This window comes from Trichosurus vulpecula, chromosome 5 (genome assembly GCF_011100635.1).
Source record: "Trichosurus vulpecula isolate mTriVul1 chromosome 5, mTriVul1.pri, whole genome shotgun sequence".
In the NCBI taxonomy this organism is placed as follows: Eukaryota; Metazoa; Chordata; class Mammalia; order Diprotodontia; family Phalangeridae; genus Trichosurus; species Trichosurus vulpecula.
This window is the reverse complement of record NC_050577.1, coordinates 202,350,194-202,370,716: the sequence shown is the minus strand read 5'-3', so window position 1 is coordinate 202,370,716 and position 20,523 is coordinate 202,350,194. Positions and strand designations below refer to the sequence as shown.

At 42.2% G+C, this 20,523-nt stretch overlaps 1 protein-coding gene across 1 annotated transcript in view; it reads right to left on the bottom strand.

The window, feature by feature from the left end:
* Window positions 1–20,523, bottom strand: part of IQSEC3 (IQ motif and Sec7 domain ArfGEF 3) — a 153,658-nt gene that overhangs the window by 85,752 nt on the left and 47,383 nt on the right. The window contains exon 2 of the mRNA XM_036758351.1: window positions 16,606–16,689. Coding sequence (XP_036614246.1) covers window positions 16,606–16,689 — 84 coding nt within the window. The remainder of the gene's footprint in view (window positions 1–16,605; window positions 16,690–20,523) is intronic.

Genomic DNA, 20,523 nt, shown 5'->3' with positions numbered 1-20,523 from the left:
CTTATTTTTGTGAGGTTTTTATTCTCTAATACAATATTAATTTTTATATAGGTGGTATGCACAAATATGAATTCTGTTCCCATTCAGTAATCACTAGAGATTTACTATGTCTAATTTTTTCTAAATTCTATTCAGGTTTTCAACTTCTTTCTTTTTTAGTTTTTTGTTAGATTTGTTTAGGTCTAACATTGAAGCTTCACAATATTATTGTTTTACTGTCTCTTTTGCCTTGTAACTCCATTAACTTTTCCTTTAAGTATTTAGATGTTATGTCTTTTGTTGCATATGTAATAAGTATTTATATTGATGTATTATATATTGCATCTGTAAGTTAAGTGTAAGTTAATCTCTTTTAGTCATTCATCTCTTTTAATCATTTCTGACTTTACTATCATGAAGCCTGAGATTATGATTGCTTTTTTGAATTTGTTTTTATTGTAACTGACTTTGCTCTGGCCCTTTATTTTAACTTTGTGTGTGAATCTTTATGTTTCAAGAATATTTCTTATAAATAACATATTGCTGGATTCTGCTTTCCATTCCATTCTGTTATACTTTTCCATGTTATGGGTGAATCTATCCCATTTATATTCAGGATTTATGGTTCTTATTTATGTGTTTTCCTCCATTGTATCCTCTTGTACTCTGTCCTATTTGCCCTCCACCCATCTCTTTACAAAGAAGATAGTAATTAAAGAGCAATGAGTTTAACATTAGTGATCTATAATTGAAGTAATCTGTTTTCACTCTATTGCCCCACTTTTTTGCCCTTGCCCTGTTCCTGATCACATGTTTTTATTCTACTTCTTTCCTTTTAATCTACTCCAACACTGGAGTTTGCTTTTGCTCTTACCTTCTTCTTCTCTTAAAACCCTTCTTTCCTGTATCTCTGCCCCTGCCTGTGTCGCTATTAATATATTTCTACACTAAACTCTTTGAGTACATGCATCACCCTCATTTATCAACCTTTTGTTGTTGGGTTTCTGCCTACATAAACTTGCTTTCTCTACAGTCATCAACAACTTCTTAATTGCTAAATCTGATAACTTTTTCTTAGTCCTTATCTTACTTGACCTCTGTAGTTTTTTTACACTATTGGTCATTCCTCTCCTTTTAGATACTCTCTAATAGCTTGGCCCTGTGATATTGCTCTTTCTCCTGGTCCTTCTTCTAACTATCTCACTGTTCCTTATCAGTCTCCTTTGCTGGACTATCATTCACCAACTGCCACCCCCCCGCCAAGCATTGGTGTCTCTCAAGGATCTTTTTCTTTATATCCTCTTCCTTGGTGACCTCATCAGTTCTATGATCTCAATGATCATCTATACCTACTAATCTCTTCCTGAATTCTAGTTCTGCATCCCCAGCTTCCTTCTGGACATCTTTACCTGAATGTCCTTTTGAAAATTCAAACTGTAACCTGTCCAAAAAGAACTAACCTGCTACTCTAAACCTGTCTCTCCTTCATATTTCCTTTTTTTCTGTTGAGAGTGTCTCCATCATTACAGTTATTCAGATTCAGAATCTGAGTCATCTTTGACTCTTCTTTCTTTCATACAACCTCACCCCCCCCCTTTCTTGAATCATTTTCCAAGCCTTGACAATTCTATCCTAACAATATGTTTCCCAAGCACGCACTCTCTCTACATGGCCCCTGTTGCTTCTCATAGGAAATAGCATCCACACTGGTATTCCTGCTTCCACTCCTTCCACTTTTCAATCCATCTCATACACAGGGTCCAAAATGATCTTCTTAGGGCACAGATCTAACCAAACTATTCCCACAGTCAAAAATCTTCAGCATCTTCTATTGTTCCTAAGATACCCTGTAAACAGCTCCCTAGTATTCAGTGTCTCATTTAAAACCTTTCACAACCTGATTCCAAACTAACTGTACCATTGTTGTTGTTGTTTGTCCTTTGTTCTCAAAGAGGATCATGACATCAGGAAGATGATGCCATGACTTGCAAGTGAATTGGATTTAAGTGAGGGAGGGCCGTGGAAAGTCACCAACCTAAGGGAACATTGAATTGCCTTTGTCTATGTTTTCATGTTTTTTATTCTATGTTTTCCATGATACTTGGAGTTCCCAGAACTGCAACTCCAAGAGATGTGTGCTTGGGAGCCGGACATATTGTTATGGTGTTTGGAGACTAAGAGAAAGAAGGAGAGTCATATGGGTGATTCTAGACTGGCACCATCCAACACTGTCAACAAGAGAAGGCCAGAGTGGCCAAAGTCAAAGAGCTTGTTTGGAATAGCTTGACATCATAGAAGCTGGAAGCTAGACTCCACAGAGAAGAAATAAGCAGTACCTTGTATCAGAGCAACTATGAAGAGAGGTAGCTTTCATCCCCTGGTTACCAAGACCAAGATAAGAGGAGATGTGAAATGACTAAATCTTTCCCCTCTCCCCAGGAGAGTTTCCTTATTCCCATATGTGAACTTTCTAGAAATGGACTCCCTTTCCCTGACAGAATCTGAGGCAAAGGAGGAGGGGAACTATACCCATCTCTATTTGGGGCCTAAAAAATGATTCTACTGCTTGATCCTCTCCCCTTATTATTTTGCCTTCCTATTCTGTCTCAGATAAATACCTTGCTATATGAGTTAAGGTTCTTGACTGGTTTGTTGTGAGAGAAAGCATTGAATGAGGAGCATAAGCTAAATACTGGACCCTACGTTGAACTAAATTAATTGAGTGAGATACTCATTACATATCTTTCTAGTCTTGTCTCACATTATTTTCCTTCATGCATCTTATTTTCCAGCCAAACTGACCTGCTAGCTGTTCCCTGAACTTGACAATCTATCTTCAACTGTGTGCTTTCATACAAGCTTTCCCCTATCTTGAGACTACATTCCCTTTCCCCCTCCACCTCCTAGAACTGTTAGCTTCTTTCAAAGCTAATTTCAGGTGTCAATGGGTCTCAGGTCTGCCTTCAGAGGTTCTTCCTCCCTTGAAGTTTCTAAGCAAAAGCCAAATGATCACTTGTCATATATCTTGTTGAGGGAATCTTTTTTCAGCTGTGAGTTTTAATTGGATGTCTTTTGGAATTCTTCCCAACTCTGAAATCTTGTAATTCTATGAAATTGATCGTATCTGAATGAGAGAATAGAGTTTAGGGATTCTAGGACAGACCAAAGTAGATTGGGGCACGAAGGGACATGAGAGTAAGTCCCAGATAGAGAAAGCCTCCCTGTAAGAATTCATGCTACCACGAGCTCAGAACTAGCACAAGATGGTCTCATCTTGTGAAAAACAGGGGAAGTGACAAAGAAGAGCCATGAGAAGGCCCCTCCTTTGACTATGGGTGTGGTAGATGACATTGCATATAATACCGCATGTGTTAATTTTACTGAACTGATTTTTTCTCCTTTTTTTCCTTTCCTCTTCTTTTTATATTCCTTCAAGTGTAACCTGAGCCCCTAAACTTTTGATATGGAACTGTCTCCTCATTGATGGAGACCAGTGTGGAGCCAAAGTTGGCAAGTGTGGGAGAGACTAGTGATATTTAAGGAAGCAGATAGATATCTCTCTAGCCCAGCACCACCTCCCTCTGAGGAGCCCAGAGTAGCCAGACACTGGTCCTCAATCTCCTGCTTCCCCTTCTGGCAGGAATTAAAGTCTCCTTTAGAGAAGGGTAGAGCAGAGGAGAGTAGATGCTCAAGATGTCTCTTATTGACTCTTATAAGTAACACATGATACTCCATACTACATGTGTTGGCTTTGTCCATAGGAATATAATTTCTGGTTACTTGTGTGTGTGTGTGTGTTGTGTGTGTGTGTGTTTCCTCTAGCTTATCCTAAAAGCCTTGGATGGTCTTCAGTATTTTGCCTCACACTGAGAAACCTCACTCTATATTTGAGATGGCTCTCTGGGAGATGGAGGAAAGATGGATTTATTGAGAGATGAAGGTGATTTGAACATAAAATACCAATAAAATTTGTTAAAGGAATGACAGTAGAAAAATGCAAACCAGCCAGATTTGTAGAATGAAAGAGAGTAGAGCTAAAAAAAAATTATAAGATCCAGGCCAAAAAAAGCTGAAAATATGACCAGACTTCTGTTAGTGTCTATTACACTAGTGTCTTTCCTGTCAGATGTATCATTACCATATCACTAAGTCCTCAGCTCTCTTACCCACTTGCTGTGGTCCAAAGAGAAAGCCAAAGACTTCCTTCCAACTTTTATAAGGACCATATTTCAAGGGAGATCCTTGATGAGGTAACAGGGCAGTGAGCCTTTGGGACTTTTAAAAGCATCTCCCTACTGAGAGGATGGCATACTCAGTGGCATCTTGTTGAGAGCTCTAAAGACATCTAATTAAGTTTCAGTCACTGGAGCTTTTCTCAAGATGAACTGATTGGCTCTCACTGTTGTAAGATAGACTGTTTTTGGAGGTATCACCTCTTTTTTGCTGGCCAATAGAAGGGAGCAGATAGACTCGTTCCTCTCTTCTCCCTTTCTGCTTTTCTTCTGCAGGGATTCTGAGAGTACAGCAGATGGGGACTGATGAAAGTCAGTCCTCAGGAGCCATTCATGACTGGGGAAAAAGCACATGGCAGATGGAGGCATTTTGTCACCCACAGGGTCTGATAAAAGATCTTGGACAAAGTCGAGTTCCTGATATTAGCTTTGGAGAAGCCACAGTGTGACATGGCAGCCATGAAGAGAGAAATTATGTGGCCAAGTGATGAGAGTTCCCAAGGGTTTCCTCTCTAACAAGCCCAAACCTGAGCATCCTGCAATCCAGGATTTTAGCCTAAGAAATGGGAATTTCCTGAGCAGGTCCAACCTTGGGAATTATCTCATAATGAACCCCCAGTTTGAGAATTCGGGGATCTAGACTTCCATCCAGAGTGCTGATTACTATAAGATGTTAGACATGGGAAAAGGTCCCCTAGACTCCAGCCCAGGGTACCTTTCTAGAAAAAGGGCAAGGGCAGTCTCTGTTCCCCCAACTTCCCAAGTCTGGACTAAATCCCACAGTTTTCTCTCCCTCCTGCTCTCATTAGAGCTCCTGGCCTCATCTCCCACTGGCAAGAAGATTTTGCTTATAAAGTGGTCCTGCTCTTAATCCAATCTAGTCCTACTCTGTGAAGCCCAGTGCTCAGTGAAATCATTTTTCTCTAGCTGCAATGGCTGGAAATCTTTTCTTCTAGTCTATTACACCCTGATAAGTTGGCATTCATCTAGGCCTGTAGTTCCTTTGATGTCTTCCCCAAATTAGTCCTTCTGTTCCCAGAATCTTTCTCTTTTGAACGCTGAGCTTTTTAAACCAACAACACTCTGTGATATGAATGGAGTTGGGTTTTTTTTGAGCAGCTGAAAATCTGCCGTTTCTGTGAGTGCCTCCCACCAAGAGAGGCTGTCGCTTCCTTAGAGCCAAGGTGAACCCTAGGCCACGTGTAAACAACTGGGTGCTTTCCTGTTTGCTGTGTCAAGGATGACAAATGAGCTGTGAGACCCTGTTGGCCTTCATGAAGTCATATCTTCCCCCGAGGCCAGGGCTAGGTCTAGGTACTTTCTCCCCCAGCACTTAAACTTACCTCAAAGGCCTTAGTCAATGTAGGGGGCTTTCCACTCTAATAATGCTGACTTTATAAAGCCTCTTTCCATACTGCTGAAAACCTTTAGTTACAGGGTTTAGAGCTCATGCTCAGCCCACACATATGACCATGCCATAGCTGGTACTCCTGTGACCCAAGGATCAACTCCACCAGAAACTTAGTTCACATCGACTGTGTTTACACTTGAGGATGACCCCTTCCCCAAGAGCCTTTCCTTGGCTCTCTCTCACATCCTTACCAACCTTAGAGTACACTCAACAAAGTTTGTGTCTAAATTCCCCGAATGTGGGTCCTCAACTCCCTCACAGGCACTCAATATATAGCATGAGTCATAGATGTGAGAAAATCTTTATTTCACATTTCATGGAAAAGGCATAAGACAGAAAGATCTTATAGTAGCTCATGAACATGAATCACTAAGTCACTCATTTCTGCTCCTGGATGGGGGTGGAGAGCAGAGACTGCAAAGGCCAATCCTACCCCAAAAAGTCCCTGAGGCTGGTGGAATTCATACCTGGCCAATCCCATCAACTTCACTTTGATCTGATGTGGTTTCCTGATACTTAGCCTATTCCAGTCTGCTCTAAATCCTAGCTACTTTGTTTCTCTCCACAGTCACTATAATTGTCTTGGGTCTGGCCAAGTGCTTTCTTAGCTTCTGTCATTAGGGAGCCTACTCTGCTCCAGATGCTTGTAAAGTATAAAATAGAATGACCAAGTGGGTGTCCTTTCTCTGGGAACAACTGAGGGGACAGGGTCATACTGAAATCTTGACCTCTTGTCAAATTCTCCAGTGGCCTCATGCTTTCTTGAACCCATGTGGGAGTTGAAGGAGACTGATTGATACATCCATTCCAGCACTGACCTTTTAGCTATGTCCTGTAAAGAATCAATCCTCTCTTTGCTAGTGGTGGTAACTGTATATGGGCAAGACACTTATTTCTCTACAAAAATCCTCTTCCCAAGTCTCATCTGACAGGAGGTAACTCTGGGCCTTTGGTTCTTCATATCTATGATAATAGAAAACATATTCTGCTAGGTCCAATCAAACTGGAAAGGCCTAAATTAGGAGCCCAGTGAGTACAGTGAGTAAATTAGGAGTATGGTGAGGCTGACCACTAGAATGCTGCCCAGTAGCTGATGCATATTTGGCTACAACAACTCATAAAACTAACTAATAAGTTATGAAAGTCTTGAAACCTGCCCCATGGAAATATCCACACCAAAGAAACTGGCATTCATCTAGACCTAGAAATCTTTGATCTCCTCCTGGGAGAGAGAGAAGTAGAGAAGCAAAGAAAAAGAGAGAGGGAGTATGCACTAGCCATTCCATTTGACCAGTAGGTCATGCCAGGGCAGGAGGAGTGAAGGGCGTCTTCAAGGGGAAGCTTTCATATTCAGTTCTGTGAGTGACTCTATGGATTCTCTTAGACTTGGGAACTATTGGGTGAGAACTAATAGACCATAGAATTATAAGCTCTAAAGCTAGAAAGGACCTCAGAGACAATGGAGTACAACACATACCTCCCGCCCATTTTATAGATGGGGAAACAGGCTCAGGGGGCTAAGCAATTTGTGTCATAGCATCAAAGCTGGGATTTGAACCCAAATTCTTCAACTCTAAGAGTCAGTTTTCTGTCTACTGTATCAATCTGCCTATTTAAGGATTTTTGCTTTCTTTTCTTCTTTTTAATATTGTGAATTGCATGCTTGTGAGTAGGGAGTAAGTCTCAGGGTGTTTGGGGCTGTGTAGTATCATGCATGCATTTTCCCAGGTTTCCCAGGTCAGGACTTTTAAGCAAAAAAGTGAGAAAATCCCCATAATCTACCTGGGTTCTTCATGTCAAGAGAGAATTTCAGACCAAGTTCTACATAAATATGACCGCATAGTATTGTGTGTGTGATATTATAAAGTTGTGCGTGCCTCCAATGGAAACGTCCTGTGGAGGGGAAGAGTATCATACATCAAAATGAGTCAGGCTTGGACACATGACCCAAAGATTGGGATTTGGTGGGAGGGACAGGAAAGGAACCAGCTGTTAATGAGAAAAAGGAATGGAACTTGTTATAAGAAAAGCCAAGGATGAAGTAAGATGCTGAATGGCCACGTATTGAGGCCAGGACCACTTGTGAGGTACATAGGAATGAGGATATTAGCCCAGGAAATTTGTGTGAGCCTCTATCCTTAGATTCAAAGCCGTAACTAGGGCAGGCCAATTGAGGCTTCGTCCAGGTCACTAAAATTTAGAGGAAGCCTGTATTCTGCCCCAATACAGCAACAATTACAGTTAGCAACAAGTTAGCAAGGATATTAGTTAAAATAAGAAGATGCCAGATGGTGCATTTCCTCACCTGCCAACTTCCTAGCAGAAGCACCCCAAGAGAGTTCTTTCCTGGCCTGACTCCCCATCTCATCCCCTGTGACAATCTCTTATTGCCCTGATGTCTCTGCCTGGAAGAGTGGGAGTGGCAGTGCCCCAACATCTCTATTTCTCTCAAATGGAATAGTATCCCAGAGTCTTTGCCTCAATAGAACCTTATTTTTCAGGGTCTCTGCCAGCCTACTCCCTGCAAATGAGTTCTTTCTCAAGTCCATTTAAAGGCAGGTTTTGTGCTTTCTATTCAGGACACATCTTGTGAAGCTTGCTAGTTAGGGCTCTCTTTAGAGTATCTTGGGCACTGACTCCTATTCTATGAAAATCAGCAGTTCTGTACTCCAAACCTTTTTACTACTAAAGTGCTAATAAATTAAAGGAGAGCTGTAGTCTCTTTTCTATGGAATAATTTCATAAGTATGATAATAATAATAACTCAATAATAACAGAATATAGATCATAATATTATAATATAATTATAAATACATGTATTTATAATTATATTATAATGTAATTATTATATAGCACTTTGCCTACACAAAGCATTTTAACTTAATCCTTGTCATAACCCTGTGAGTTGGGCAGTATTTTTAAATTAGATTAAAATATTTCCATTTTATAGATAAGGAAACTAGGACCCACATAGGTTAATTGACATGTCTAAGGTCACATGGTTTCCTCTTCATCATCTTTCCACTACATCTAGCATATAAAATAGATGCCCAACCTAGGGCTGACTGATTGAATTAAGCATCTCTGACATCATCTTGCAGGGTTAACTGCCCTCTTCCAATCCACCAAATAGCAAAAGAAACAAGAAAAGACTGGCAGACCAAACACCATTCCACCACAGGACCTTGTCAGGTGTACAATGGAAACAGACTTACTGGTTTTGTCACTGCTCTCTGTCCATTCTCCATGTCATCATCTTTATCAGGGGTGGTCTACGATATAGAAATTCTTTCTATATTCCTTTCTACAATGTCAAGTGCAGAATTACACAATCTTCAAGTTAGGTGGGACTTCGAATGTCATCTTGATTAACTTGTATCTATAGAGGAGTCCCCTACAGCACTTTTGGTAAGTGACTGGTCAGTCTATACTTGAAGACCTCCAGTAATGGGACACTAGAAACCAGTAGGCACTCTCGGGTAAAGATGATGGTAATCATGATTATAAAGTATTTCCAGGATTGGAGACACTTCCAATCATTTCCATTCTCCATCTAAAGGCTTTTGGTAGCCTGTAGACCTTTTATTCTTAACTTATTCACATTGCCCATGGGGTGGGGAGAGGATTGGCCAGTGTGGGGGGGACCCCACTAGCTATGTAATACAATGGATAGAGCACTGGGCCTGGAATCAGGCAGCCGTGAATTCAAATCCTACCTCAGTCCCTTACTAACTGTATAACCTTAGGCAAGTTACTAATGCTTTGTCAGACTCAGTTTCCTCAACTGTAAAATGTTGTAAACTGTAGTAGCATGTCTCCCAGAATTGTTATAAGGATTGAATGAGATAATATTTGTAAAGGGTTTAGCACAGTGTCTGGCATATAGTAGATGCCTAATAAATGCTTATTCCCTTCCCTTCCCATCATGAATCCAACAGTAACAAATGAACAAGACTCTGCCAGAGAATCCTCATTCCAATATTTGGGTCTATAGAATCAACCCATGTACTCTTGTGGCCTTTGGAACCTAAAGGGAACCCAGCGTGCTGAATCCAAACTGTTGTGTATACAGAAAGTGGCCATGTCCCACAAAACAGAAGTTGCCTGAGAACACAGATTAGGGAGGGAGAAGTATGGCCTGCCTGGTTCTCTTGCCCTTGGATATGACTGCCATTCTCCCATCTGTTCCATTCCTACAACCTCCAATCGCCCAAATCCATTCTAATGTTCTAATGCCATTGCCTCTCCTGACCTCACACACCCCTAGTTCCCTGTTGGCACAAATGCCCCCAGATAAAGTCATCATTCCTTCCTCTCCCAACACGAGAGACAAGCGTATGTAGGAAATAGGCAAAGGTATGCAAAACTCGTAGAAACACAAGAATGTTAAGGAAATTTAGTCCATTCCCCCCACCTCAAAGACCAACTATACTCCCACCTGTCAATCTTAGTTTTAAAATCACTACCAAAGGAAGCTAATGAACCTGAAAGACAGATTTTCTTGTTTTTAAATCCCTCTTACTGACATGTAAAACTATATTTTCTAGTCACAATGAAATAAGTTAAAACCTCTTTTTTGTTGTTGTTACTGGTATATATATATATATATATATACATGCAGTATGTTTTCAGGCCATACTTCCCAACAAATAAACAAACTTGTCAAAGAAAGTACATTTCCCAACGCCCTATATGCTTCTACCTTCAGACAAAAGCCAAGGGTGAAATGAGGAGGAATTCATGTCTCAAACAAATCCAAACATGTATTTTTCTTCCATTGACCTTGTTACACACAAGGTCTATCACCTCCAGATTTCTTTCATCACTAAGGAGGCACAGACCAGTATTCACTTAGAGCTCAGTGATACGCCATACATTATACCCTGGAAGTGTTAACCAGAATTTTGTAAGTAACCATTACAAGCTGTAAAATAACATGTCTTTCTTATCTTCTTTGCCTCCTAAAATAATTTAAATTAAATAATGTCAAAGTCTTCAAAACCAACTTGTTGACTTTTTTTTTCATTAAAGTTCCAGCAAACTCTTTGGTTTAAAGTATTGCATGTATGTGTTGAAATTGTAAACAGCCTAACAGGTTTGTTAAAAGCTAAAGGGATCTCCATCACTGTTCATGGGCTGAGGATGAGGAAATTTTTAAGCAAGGATTGGTAGAGGGGAAGAAGCCTCTAGAACTGAGGTAAAATACTTCTCTCTCTCTCACAGAATGGACAGAAACTCTGGTGGAATTATATGCTTGTGGCAAAAAGACTCCGAGATAAAAGAAACAAGTTCTAAGAAGAGACCTATACATATAGGCATACATACCTACATATATACATTTATATATGTATTTCCAAACTAGATTAACAAGGTGTCATGTGGTTTAGGTCTGTATGGATCATTGGGCCTTAGAGTCAGGAAGTACATTTGAATGTTGGCTTATATACTTGCTGTACCTGAGGCAAACCACATATCTACCCCGTTTTCCCCATCTGTAAAGTGAAGAGACTGGTACCATTCATTTCAGATTTGTTGTGAAGCTCAAATGGAATAACAATATATAGTGTTTTACAAATCTTAAAGAGCTCTATAAAAGTCATCTACTATTATTCCCTACTTACTTAATGGCTGCTTGTCCTGGATTTCAAGATATGGGGTTCCAGAGAACTTCGCCTGATGGGAATAAGAGTATTTCCCCTTTGACCTCACCCCTTCACAACAGCAAGAGAGGCCAAGAAATGGAGTGGGGTGGATTGAAACAAGGGTCCATGGCCTACAAGGAAACCTGAGCTACATTGGCCTGAATCCCCATAATTTGCCCAGTAGCATCTTGGAAATTCATCCAACTTGCTTAATAGAAGGACCCCTCCCTGCTAAGCATTGAACAGCAGGGAAGGATGAGAAGAAAAAGAAGTGATACATACCCAGCTCCAAGCCAAAGGATCCCAGCAGCTGCTAAGCCAGAGCTGTGACTAATGGAGCAGGCCCAGGAGGCCTGGAGAACTTGCCTGCTTGAAGTTTAAACGGCATTGATTGAGAATTTAATTGCTCCATAATCGCTGAGTAAACACTGGCCAGGCTGTATTGATCATACCTCAGTCCTAATATCAGCAACCCCACTCAGAGACGATCAGGAAGAGGGGAAATATTTTCTCTGCCCTACCAACCAGGAACTCATTCCTGGTCTCTCCCCACCCCAAATTAACACAATTACCCAGGAGTCCTAGCTCAGCTGCCTTCATTGGAAAGCAGTCTCTACCAAACATACTCAACTCTATCTCCTCTGGCCATAACAGAACAAAGGGCTGGTCAGTATAGTGATGGCTAAGGATGAAGTGGCTCTAGACCCCAAATGAAGTCATCACAAACTAACCATCAATGGCTCCCTATTAACTCTAAGAGAGAACATCAACTCAGCTTGTCATTTAAAGCCTTTCATACTAGGGTGCCAGCCTACTCTTTTAGACTTGTTTCAAGTTACTTCCATTTACATTTTGAGGCATCTTCAAAAACCAGAAAGACCTGGGTTCAAGTTCCAACTCTGACACAAACTGGTTGTGTGACTCTAGGCAAGTCACTTCTCAGTGTCCTAGACCGCTCTCTAAGACTTAAAGATGCAGAAGAGGTGCTGACCATTGTTGGTAAAGAGATTCCTCTCCTAGGGACTCCCCATACCAACAAAATTGAAGATCTAGTCCTTATCCCTTTTGATGTTCTACATTCCAGTCAAACTGCCCCGCTTGCAGTTGAACTCTATACTCTATCTCCCACCTCCAAGTCTTTGCACAAGCTTTCCCCAAGGCCTGTCATACACTCCTTCAACATCCATGCCTCTTAGAACCCTACATTTGGAAGCCTTTTGTTGAACTCCCTGTTTGTTGTTGTCATTTTTTAGCATTCTTCCCCTTTTCAAATAATATTGTATTTACTCTTCTGTCTCCGTGTTATATCTCCAAAAGAATGTGAGTTCCTTCGGGGTAAGGGACTATTCATTACCTTTGGATCTCCAATGCCTGGCACAGCACCTTGCCAGCACAGGGCCCTGAATAATAAATTGTTTTTAATTTAAATGATTGAAACTTAAACATTTTGCTAGGTTTTAGGAGAATGGAAAGATTGGCTAAGGTTCAAAGAATTTTAAATGTTTGCAAAAATTTCTCTTGAGCCCCCCAGTGAACATTTTTCTAGCTTCAAGGAAATGGATGTCAGGATTGATGGGAAGGAAGTATTCCCAAGAATGAAGGTCAAGGGGGAATTCATGGCTCATGGGGCTATAGGCATTTGATTTTGCTCTGGAATACTTTTGCCTGATTCTGAGGTTTGAGTACTGCAGAAGCCTCCCAAACCTTGCTCCAAATTCCCCGGGGACCTTCTCTTAACAGCACCTTTTCTTTCCTGGTCCTGAAGCCCCCCTCAGGAAACTGGAGAGACCCCCATGGACCTGGAGCCTCCCCTTCCAGAAAAGCAGCTGCTGCTTCTGGCTTCATCCCAGCAGCAACCTCCTCTCATTACTCTAATAGAAACCAATCTCCCTCATCGGGGCCCCCGTTGCCACCCACGGAGACAAATGGACTGCAATTCTGTTCACTGCTGAGAGGCGCCTAGCCAGCTCCTGGGTCATTGTTTGGCATGTCACGGAGAGATGGGGAGTGAGGAGTGAGGAGGGGAGCCAGAGGGATGGAAAGTAGGGCTGCAATTAGTGGCCTATTCAGTTCCCCAGAATAAAGTCCTACCATTAGCTGGGGAAAAGGAGATGGGGAAGGGCAAGTCAGGCTTGGGTTAGCTTATACTCTTAAGCACATATGGAGGCAAACTTCTTTCTACTGCTCTCTGGGTCCAAATAATAGGACAGTGAATACAGCACCATTATCACTGCCCCACCCCCCTCAACCTCACGATGAAGCGTTGCCATGACTAAATTGCCAAGGTCAAGGGCCCTCCTTTCTGACCTTTTCCAAGGGTCAGAGGGAGCAGCCCTGGTTCAAGGCCCTGGAAATTCTCCCTAGTGGCTTGGCGCGGGAGGGGTCGGCTCCACATGCTCTGAGGTTGCTGACCTGGCCCTGTAAACTGTTTCCCACCTCTCTGGCCCCTGATGCTCACCCTATGTGACGTCCTTCCCTTCCTACTGGCTTAACTTGAGTTCTTTCTGTGCCTCTCATTCTCTACCAGAAAAGAACCAATATTATTCCCTCCTAATTCCTCATTCTCTGTCCCAAAAAGAAAAATATTTCCTTTTCGCAGACTCTCCTTCACAAGCATCAAGCTTTTCTCCTTCTATCAGCTGGTCTGGCAAGGGTTCTCCTGGGCCCCCCTGGAGAATGGAAGCTGGGCCACCAGGGCTAAGTCCTCAGCTGGCTGAAGCATTCCTCCCTTTACACACTTGATTAATCCCAGGGCCAAGTAATCGGCTTAGAGTGACAAGCCACACTAGCAGCACCCAGATAGCTTAATTAAAGATACTCTGCTCAGCCCCACATTTGGAGGGTGGGATTGAGGAGATAATACAAACCAGCTCTGACAGCTTTCCCCTAGACAGTCCAATTGGCTAAAACCAGGCATACAGGATGAAGTCACATGAAGGCTGCCCTCATTAAAACAGAGAGCCAGGCACGGGATCACAAGTAGAGCTAGAAGTGGGGTGACAAACCTCCTCTGATCAGATCTATTCCTATTCTCCCAAAGCCCTTTGTCCTCCCTTCTTCCTCAGCACATAAGCTGGGGAGAAATGTCATTATCTTTTTCGATAATCTGATCAAGCTAAAGGGAGATCTGACTGGCCAAAAGCTGAGACCCAATTACCTTATCCTACCTAGAACCATCCAGGAGACCATGTTGAGATGTAATTAACTTTTTCTGGACTTCTCTCTGAGTCACTAGGATACCCAAGTGGCTTATCCTAGAGACAGCATTGGGGGTCCTTACTGTGCTTGGAGCCTGGCTAAACTGGAGGGAATCAGGTGGATTTACAAAGAGATTTTACTCTTAGGATCCATTGGGGGGGGGGGGGAGTTGAGTCCAACCCATCTGATGTGAGTTAGCAATTCTGTTCCATCCCTAGTCCTAGCACCTCCCCTTATACCAAACACAAGGTATTGAGGAGAGGGTTGAGAGAAGTTAATAGCCAGTAGTTCCTTGGAGTTTCCCCAAGGATAGTCTCCTCTGGTTGAAGAGAAGAACTAAGGGCAGCCCATGCCCCATCCCAAGGTCTTGGGATTTAAGGGGCAAAGGAGGATGCAAATCTTATGGAAGACAATATCATTACAATAAAGTAGGATCCCCCTTGAGAAGTCAAGAAGCAAACAGACTGATACAGGTTCTGTAAGACAGCAAGACAAGATAACAAAGAGGCAGGATCCTCTCGGAGAATCAGAGGGCCTGATAACATAGATAGACAGACAGACACAGTGGAAAGCTACAAGCCAGACAAACAGACAGACAGGACAACAAGATCTAGGAAAAGCCTGGAAACAGAAATGGATAGAGAGCAAGAGCCCTGGACCAACCTGGGGACAAGTCATAACACCCCTCATTGGATTAGGGGGAGGGGATAGGGAAGGGAGGGCTTTCAGGCCCCTGACAAAACCAACACCAAATCAGAGAAAAACACTTCCCTCTCGAGAGGCCCCAAACCTAGCTGATATCCCCTCAAGGTGAAAGGCAAATGGCAGTCTTCATGGGAGCCAAGATGGTAAATTTCCCACAAATACATATCAAATCATGGGACAAGATCCCCTAATATGTTGGGGGTCCCAGACCCCATGACAAACCCACCTCCAAGAAAAAGCCTCATTCCATAGCCTCTCCAGCCCAAATCAGTTACCTGTCTTCTCTGGAGTTTGAAGTCAATCACATTCCCACCTCTTGCCAAAAGTACCAGCAGCCTGGCCCATCCTTTACCCACTATGTCTAAGCTAGAGAGGAGCAGGAAGAGGCTTTCAGGGATGAGGTAGGGAGACAGCATGAGACTGGAGAGGTGTTGGAATGTTATGTGATACAGGGGTGGGAGAGAGGGGAGAAACATGGAAAAAAGCAAAATACAGGAGGAGTAAGACCACAGAATTTTTAAACAGAGGTTATGAGTTCAAACCTGAGCTCTGCTACTTGCTGACTGTGTGATCCTGAGCAAATCACTTTATTCTCTGGACCTCAGCTCTTCATCTGTACAGTGGTGGGTGGGGAGGGGTTTTGAACTGGATGCTCCCTTCAAGTTCTAAATCCTAAGAATCAAGACAGAAACACCAAATGTGCTCTAGGATGAGAGCCTGGAGTACTGTTCCTTACCAGCCTTCTGGTCTTTCTCCAGGGAAAGGAAAAACAAGGGAAGAAGGCTCAGAACAGAGTGATGAGGGGACCTAAAGGGAAGATGTCAGGTCCTCTCAGAACACAGGTATCTAAGGAGTATAGGTATACATTCTTCCTTAGGGAAAAAAGCCCAATTTAGACTTTATGCATTCGTCCGTCAGAGAGCAAAGGTCTACCATCATAATTCCCTACACTTGGTTTTTCAAACCCCTTCAGGCTATTTCCAATTCTCTGAAAGGTATAAAATTCTTTAAAACTAAACTTTATTAGTTTTAATTTAATTCACATTTTAAAAATTATTGCATTCTATATGGCATTTTTAGAATGAAGAGGGGTAAGCTGTCTACTCCCCAAAGGGCTAGGAAGAGGGGAAAGAAACAAGTATTTGTGAGGCATTGGGCTAAGAGTTTTACAAGTACTATCTCATTTGATCCTCACAACAGCCCCAGGAGGTAGTGCTGCTAATATCCCTATTTGAGGAAACTGAGGCAAACAGAGGTTAAGTGACTTGAAAACAAAATGAAGAAAAGAGGGAAAAATAAGAAATTGGATGAAAATTGACCAGAAGAAAGGAATATGAATGTGAAGTGAAAGGTTTGATCAGGTAGGAAAGAAGACAGGAAAGGTCCAAAGGAATACCCAAACATGGTAAAAGGAAGAGACAGACATCCAAATTCCCACCTTTGGGAGGCCAGGTCTGAAGATGCAGGCTTCTGTTCGGCATCAGCAGCTGGACAGCAGAATTGGTGCAGCACAGTCTCATTCCTGGAAACAAGAGACAGAGGCCAGTCAGAGCTCTGACTAGACTGGAGGACCCCACAAAACCCAGCACAATTATTATACACAGGCACATTCTGTACACAATTGCTGTCACTGGTCTAGGACAGAGGGAGAACTGAATATCCCTGCTGACTTCAGCCTCTGGTAGCCTTTCCATTCATTTGTTCTTTTCCACAAACCGCACAATAACATACATACAATGGAAAGAGTGCTGGTCTTGTACTCAGTAGACTTGGATTTGAACCTATTTCTGCTATTTCCCAACTATGAAACCCCAGAAAAGTCATTAACACCTCTGTACCTCAGTTCCCTCATCTGTAAAATAGGAATAGGAATGCTTGTACCAGCTAGTTCACAGGTAGGTTATAAGGAAAGTATTTTGTAAGCCTTAAATTGATCACAAAATGTGAGATATCATTATCACCCAGACACTCTTTCTCCAATGCTGTGTCTGTAATGCTCCAAAATCTAAAGAATATTCCTAATTAGTCTGCCATTTCCACCATGTCTGACTATTCTTTACTCCATTTGGGGTTTTCTTGGCAAGAATACTCCAGTTGTTTGCCCTTTCCTTCTCCAGCTCATTTTACAGATGAGGAAACTGAGACAAACAGGGTTAAGTGACTTGTTCAGGGTCACATAGCTAGTAAGTGTCTAAAGCCAGAACTGAATTCAAGAAGTCTTCCTGACTCCAGGTCTGGCATTATATCCACTGCATTACCTAGCTGCCCCATAATCACATATACATATAATCCTATATATGCATGCATTTCTGCATGTGATTTTGCATTGCATTCAACTTGCATTGCAAGTTGAAAACTCAAGATATGAATAATTATGAGATATGACATGATGGTCAGAAGTGGAATGAATTCTCTACATGAATAAAGATGGTAAATTGAACATCATTCTCAGTTGGGAGTAAGGAAATCTGGGTAAGTGACTTGACCAAATTAGTGGCAAAGCTAAGATTAGAAAATAGCTATCCTTTCTTGCTCTAGAATCTTGGTCTTTCCCAGAAGAGTAGTCCCTCCCCAGCCATGGGTCATATCTTTTCCTTTTTTCGCTGATCAAAGAGAGAAACTGAAAAATGCTGTGAAAACCCAACATAATAACTCATAGTCATATAATGCTTTTAGATTTCAAAAGTCTTTTCCTCACAACAATGCTATGATGCACTTATTGTTACTCCCATTCTATAGAGGAAGAAAAAGGATCATGCAAGTTAAGTGATTTATCCAGGATCATTCAGCTAGCAAGAGTTGGAGCCTGGATTCAAACCCAGATCTCTTTATTCAAAGTCCAGGCCTCCTGCCTTTCTGGGAGGAATCTTAGAATTCTTCTAGTCCATAGGTCCCCAAAGTGGGTGATACTGCCCCCTGGGGGCACTGGAATGATCCAGGGGGGTGGTATTACCCTCAGGTGCAATTGAGGGGTATTGAATAAAAATAAGGTGGCAGTGGAAGCATAAGGAAAGAAGAGAAGAAATTTTGAAAACCCATTCATACATGTGTCATCTATTGTATAACAGAGTCATAATGATTACATTATTTTCCAAGTAAACACACAAAATACAAGTTATAACTGGTCAGTGGTCAAGTCCTCTGACAGGTCTTAACAAGCAAGTGTTGGCAGGCGAGCCTGTTGCACATTGTCACGAAGTCCAGCATGCATTGGCAGGAATATCTGCCTGCAATGACTTGTTTACTATATGGTTACATCATGCAATATAGCATCATCAAAATTTAATGAAGGAAAAAATGCACAAATTTACAATAAATTATTAAATTTAAGATGCGTCATTTTTTTAAAAAAAATTATATTTTTTGAAATGGTGCAAATTTCAACCAAAAAAAAATTAAAGGTAAGAAAGTAGATTTCTAGGGGGGCACAGAGTAATTTTTTAAAAGGGGGATGGTAGGTCAAATTAGTTTGGAAACCTGTGTTTTAGTCCAACACCCCTATTTAAAGATAAGAAAAGAGGGCCCAAGGGGAAATGCCTTGTCCAAGGCATCTTCCAGAGCAGAAACTAGAACCAATGTTTCCTGATTCCACCACAATAACTGGAAGTGTTCAGGACACTTTGTGAATCCCCATCTACTTTGTCACTGTCTGGGAAGAAGTACAAGAATGAGGGAGGTTTCAGAGGCCGGAACAAGGAAGAGAGAGAGGCAGGGTAAACACCTGAATATGAAAAACTGCCACTAGAAGGAACAGATCTGTCCCCACAGAGCCTAAGAAACTAAGTAGCAGTTCCCTAGCACCTCCATTTACGATTGGGTGAAGGAGTAACAGGCTCTGAATTTCTTACAAAACACCATAAGCAACTTGTAATCAAACCAGCAGAAACTTATCCACCACCCATGGTCCTCAGAGTTCCAGGAAGAAGAATACCCACTCTGATAAAATCCCACTCCCTTAGAACTCATTCCAAATCCTACACCCTATTCCCAGGAAACACCTTCCCTGTATAGCAGTTACTACTTCTCTGCTTTTCACTCAGGGTGAGGCACCAATTTAGCCTTTTCCAGGAGCCAGAACTGTATTTTTCCTACTCCTTCCTCAATCAGGCACATAGGGTTCTCAGGTTCCCTCCCAATCTCTGTTTGGCTCACAGAGTCCAAGCAGTGTCAACTAGGATTTGTAGTTTTGGTGAAAGAGTTAGGCCTATAAGGACTCCACACTGTATTTGTTCTACAGCTTCTCCCTTGGTGATCTTCTCCACTCCTGTGGCTTCAATTATTGCCTCTGTGCAGATGACACCCAAATTTACATCTCCACCTCCAACTGCTCCTCAGAGCTAAAGTCCCCCATTGTCAACTGCCTACTGGAAATCTCCACCCAAATGTCCCAGCAGCACCTCAGACTCAGCATGTCTAAAACTGAACTCATCATCTTTTCCCCAACACCCATAGGTTTATTTCTATTGATAGCAGCACTCTTGCCCCATTCCACCAGACTTGTAACCTCAGAATCATTTTTGTTTCTTCTTTCTCTCTCCCGTAACAAATTCAATCAATTGCCACATCTGGTCCATAATATTGTTCACATCCAATCCCTCCTCTCAATTCCCACTGCAACCACCCTTGTTCTGGCCCTCACTTCTCCTTTCTCCTTTCACACTGTGTGCTGAAATAATCTTTCTAACATGCCGCTGTGATCACGTCCCTCCTCCATTCTAGCTAGGCAGCTAGACAGCACGATGGACAGAGCACTAGGCCTGGAGTCAGGATTACAAATCCAGCCTCAGACACTTATAAGCTGTGTGATCCTAGTTCTTCAACCGCAAAATGTGGGTAAGAGCTTAGCACAGTGCCTGGCACATAGTAGATGCTATAGAAATGCTTATTTTCTTCCCTTTCCCTTCCTTGCCCCCAATCAAAAACCTCCAGTGCTTTCTCATTTCCTAGCAAATAAACTGTCCCAGCAACTCTGTCTCACTACTGCCTCTCAAGTACTTGATATAGCAAGCAAATTGGCTTGTTCTCTAGACTCCATTATCCCTCTCCCTCCCTCCCTCTCTCTCTCCCTCTCCCTCTCTCTCTCTCTCTCTCTCTCTCTCTCTCTCTCTCTCTCTCTCACAATCTCTCTCCCCCTGCCCCCCTCCTCATTCCTCTCAAGTGATTCCCATCAGTGGACTGGATTCCCCCCTCATTGTTTTTTGGTTTAAATTTTTCCCTTCTTCAAAGGTTTAACTCAGGTACTACCTCTTCCATGAAGCCTTCCTGGAATTCCCCATATCAGTTTGCCTGGATCTCTTCTTTTCACTAATCTTAATCCCCCTATATCGTAGGTATTTGTATGCTTCTTCCATTAGCA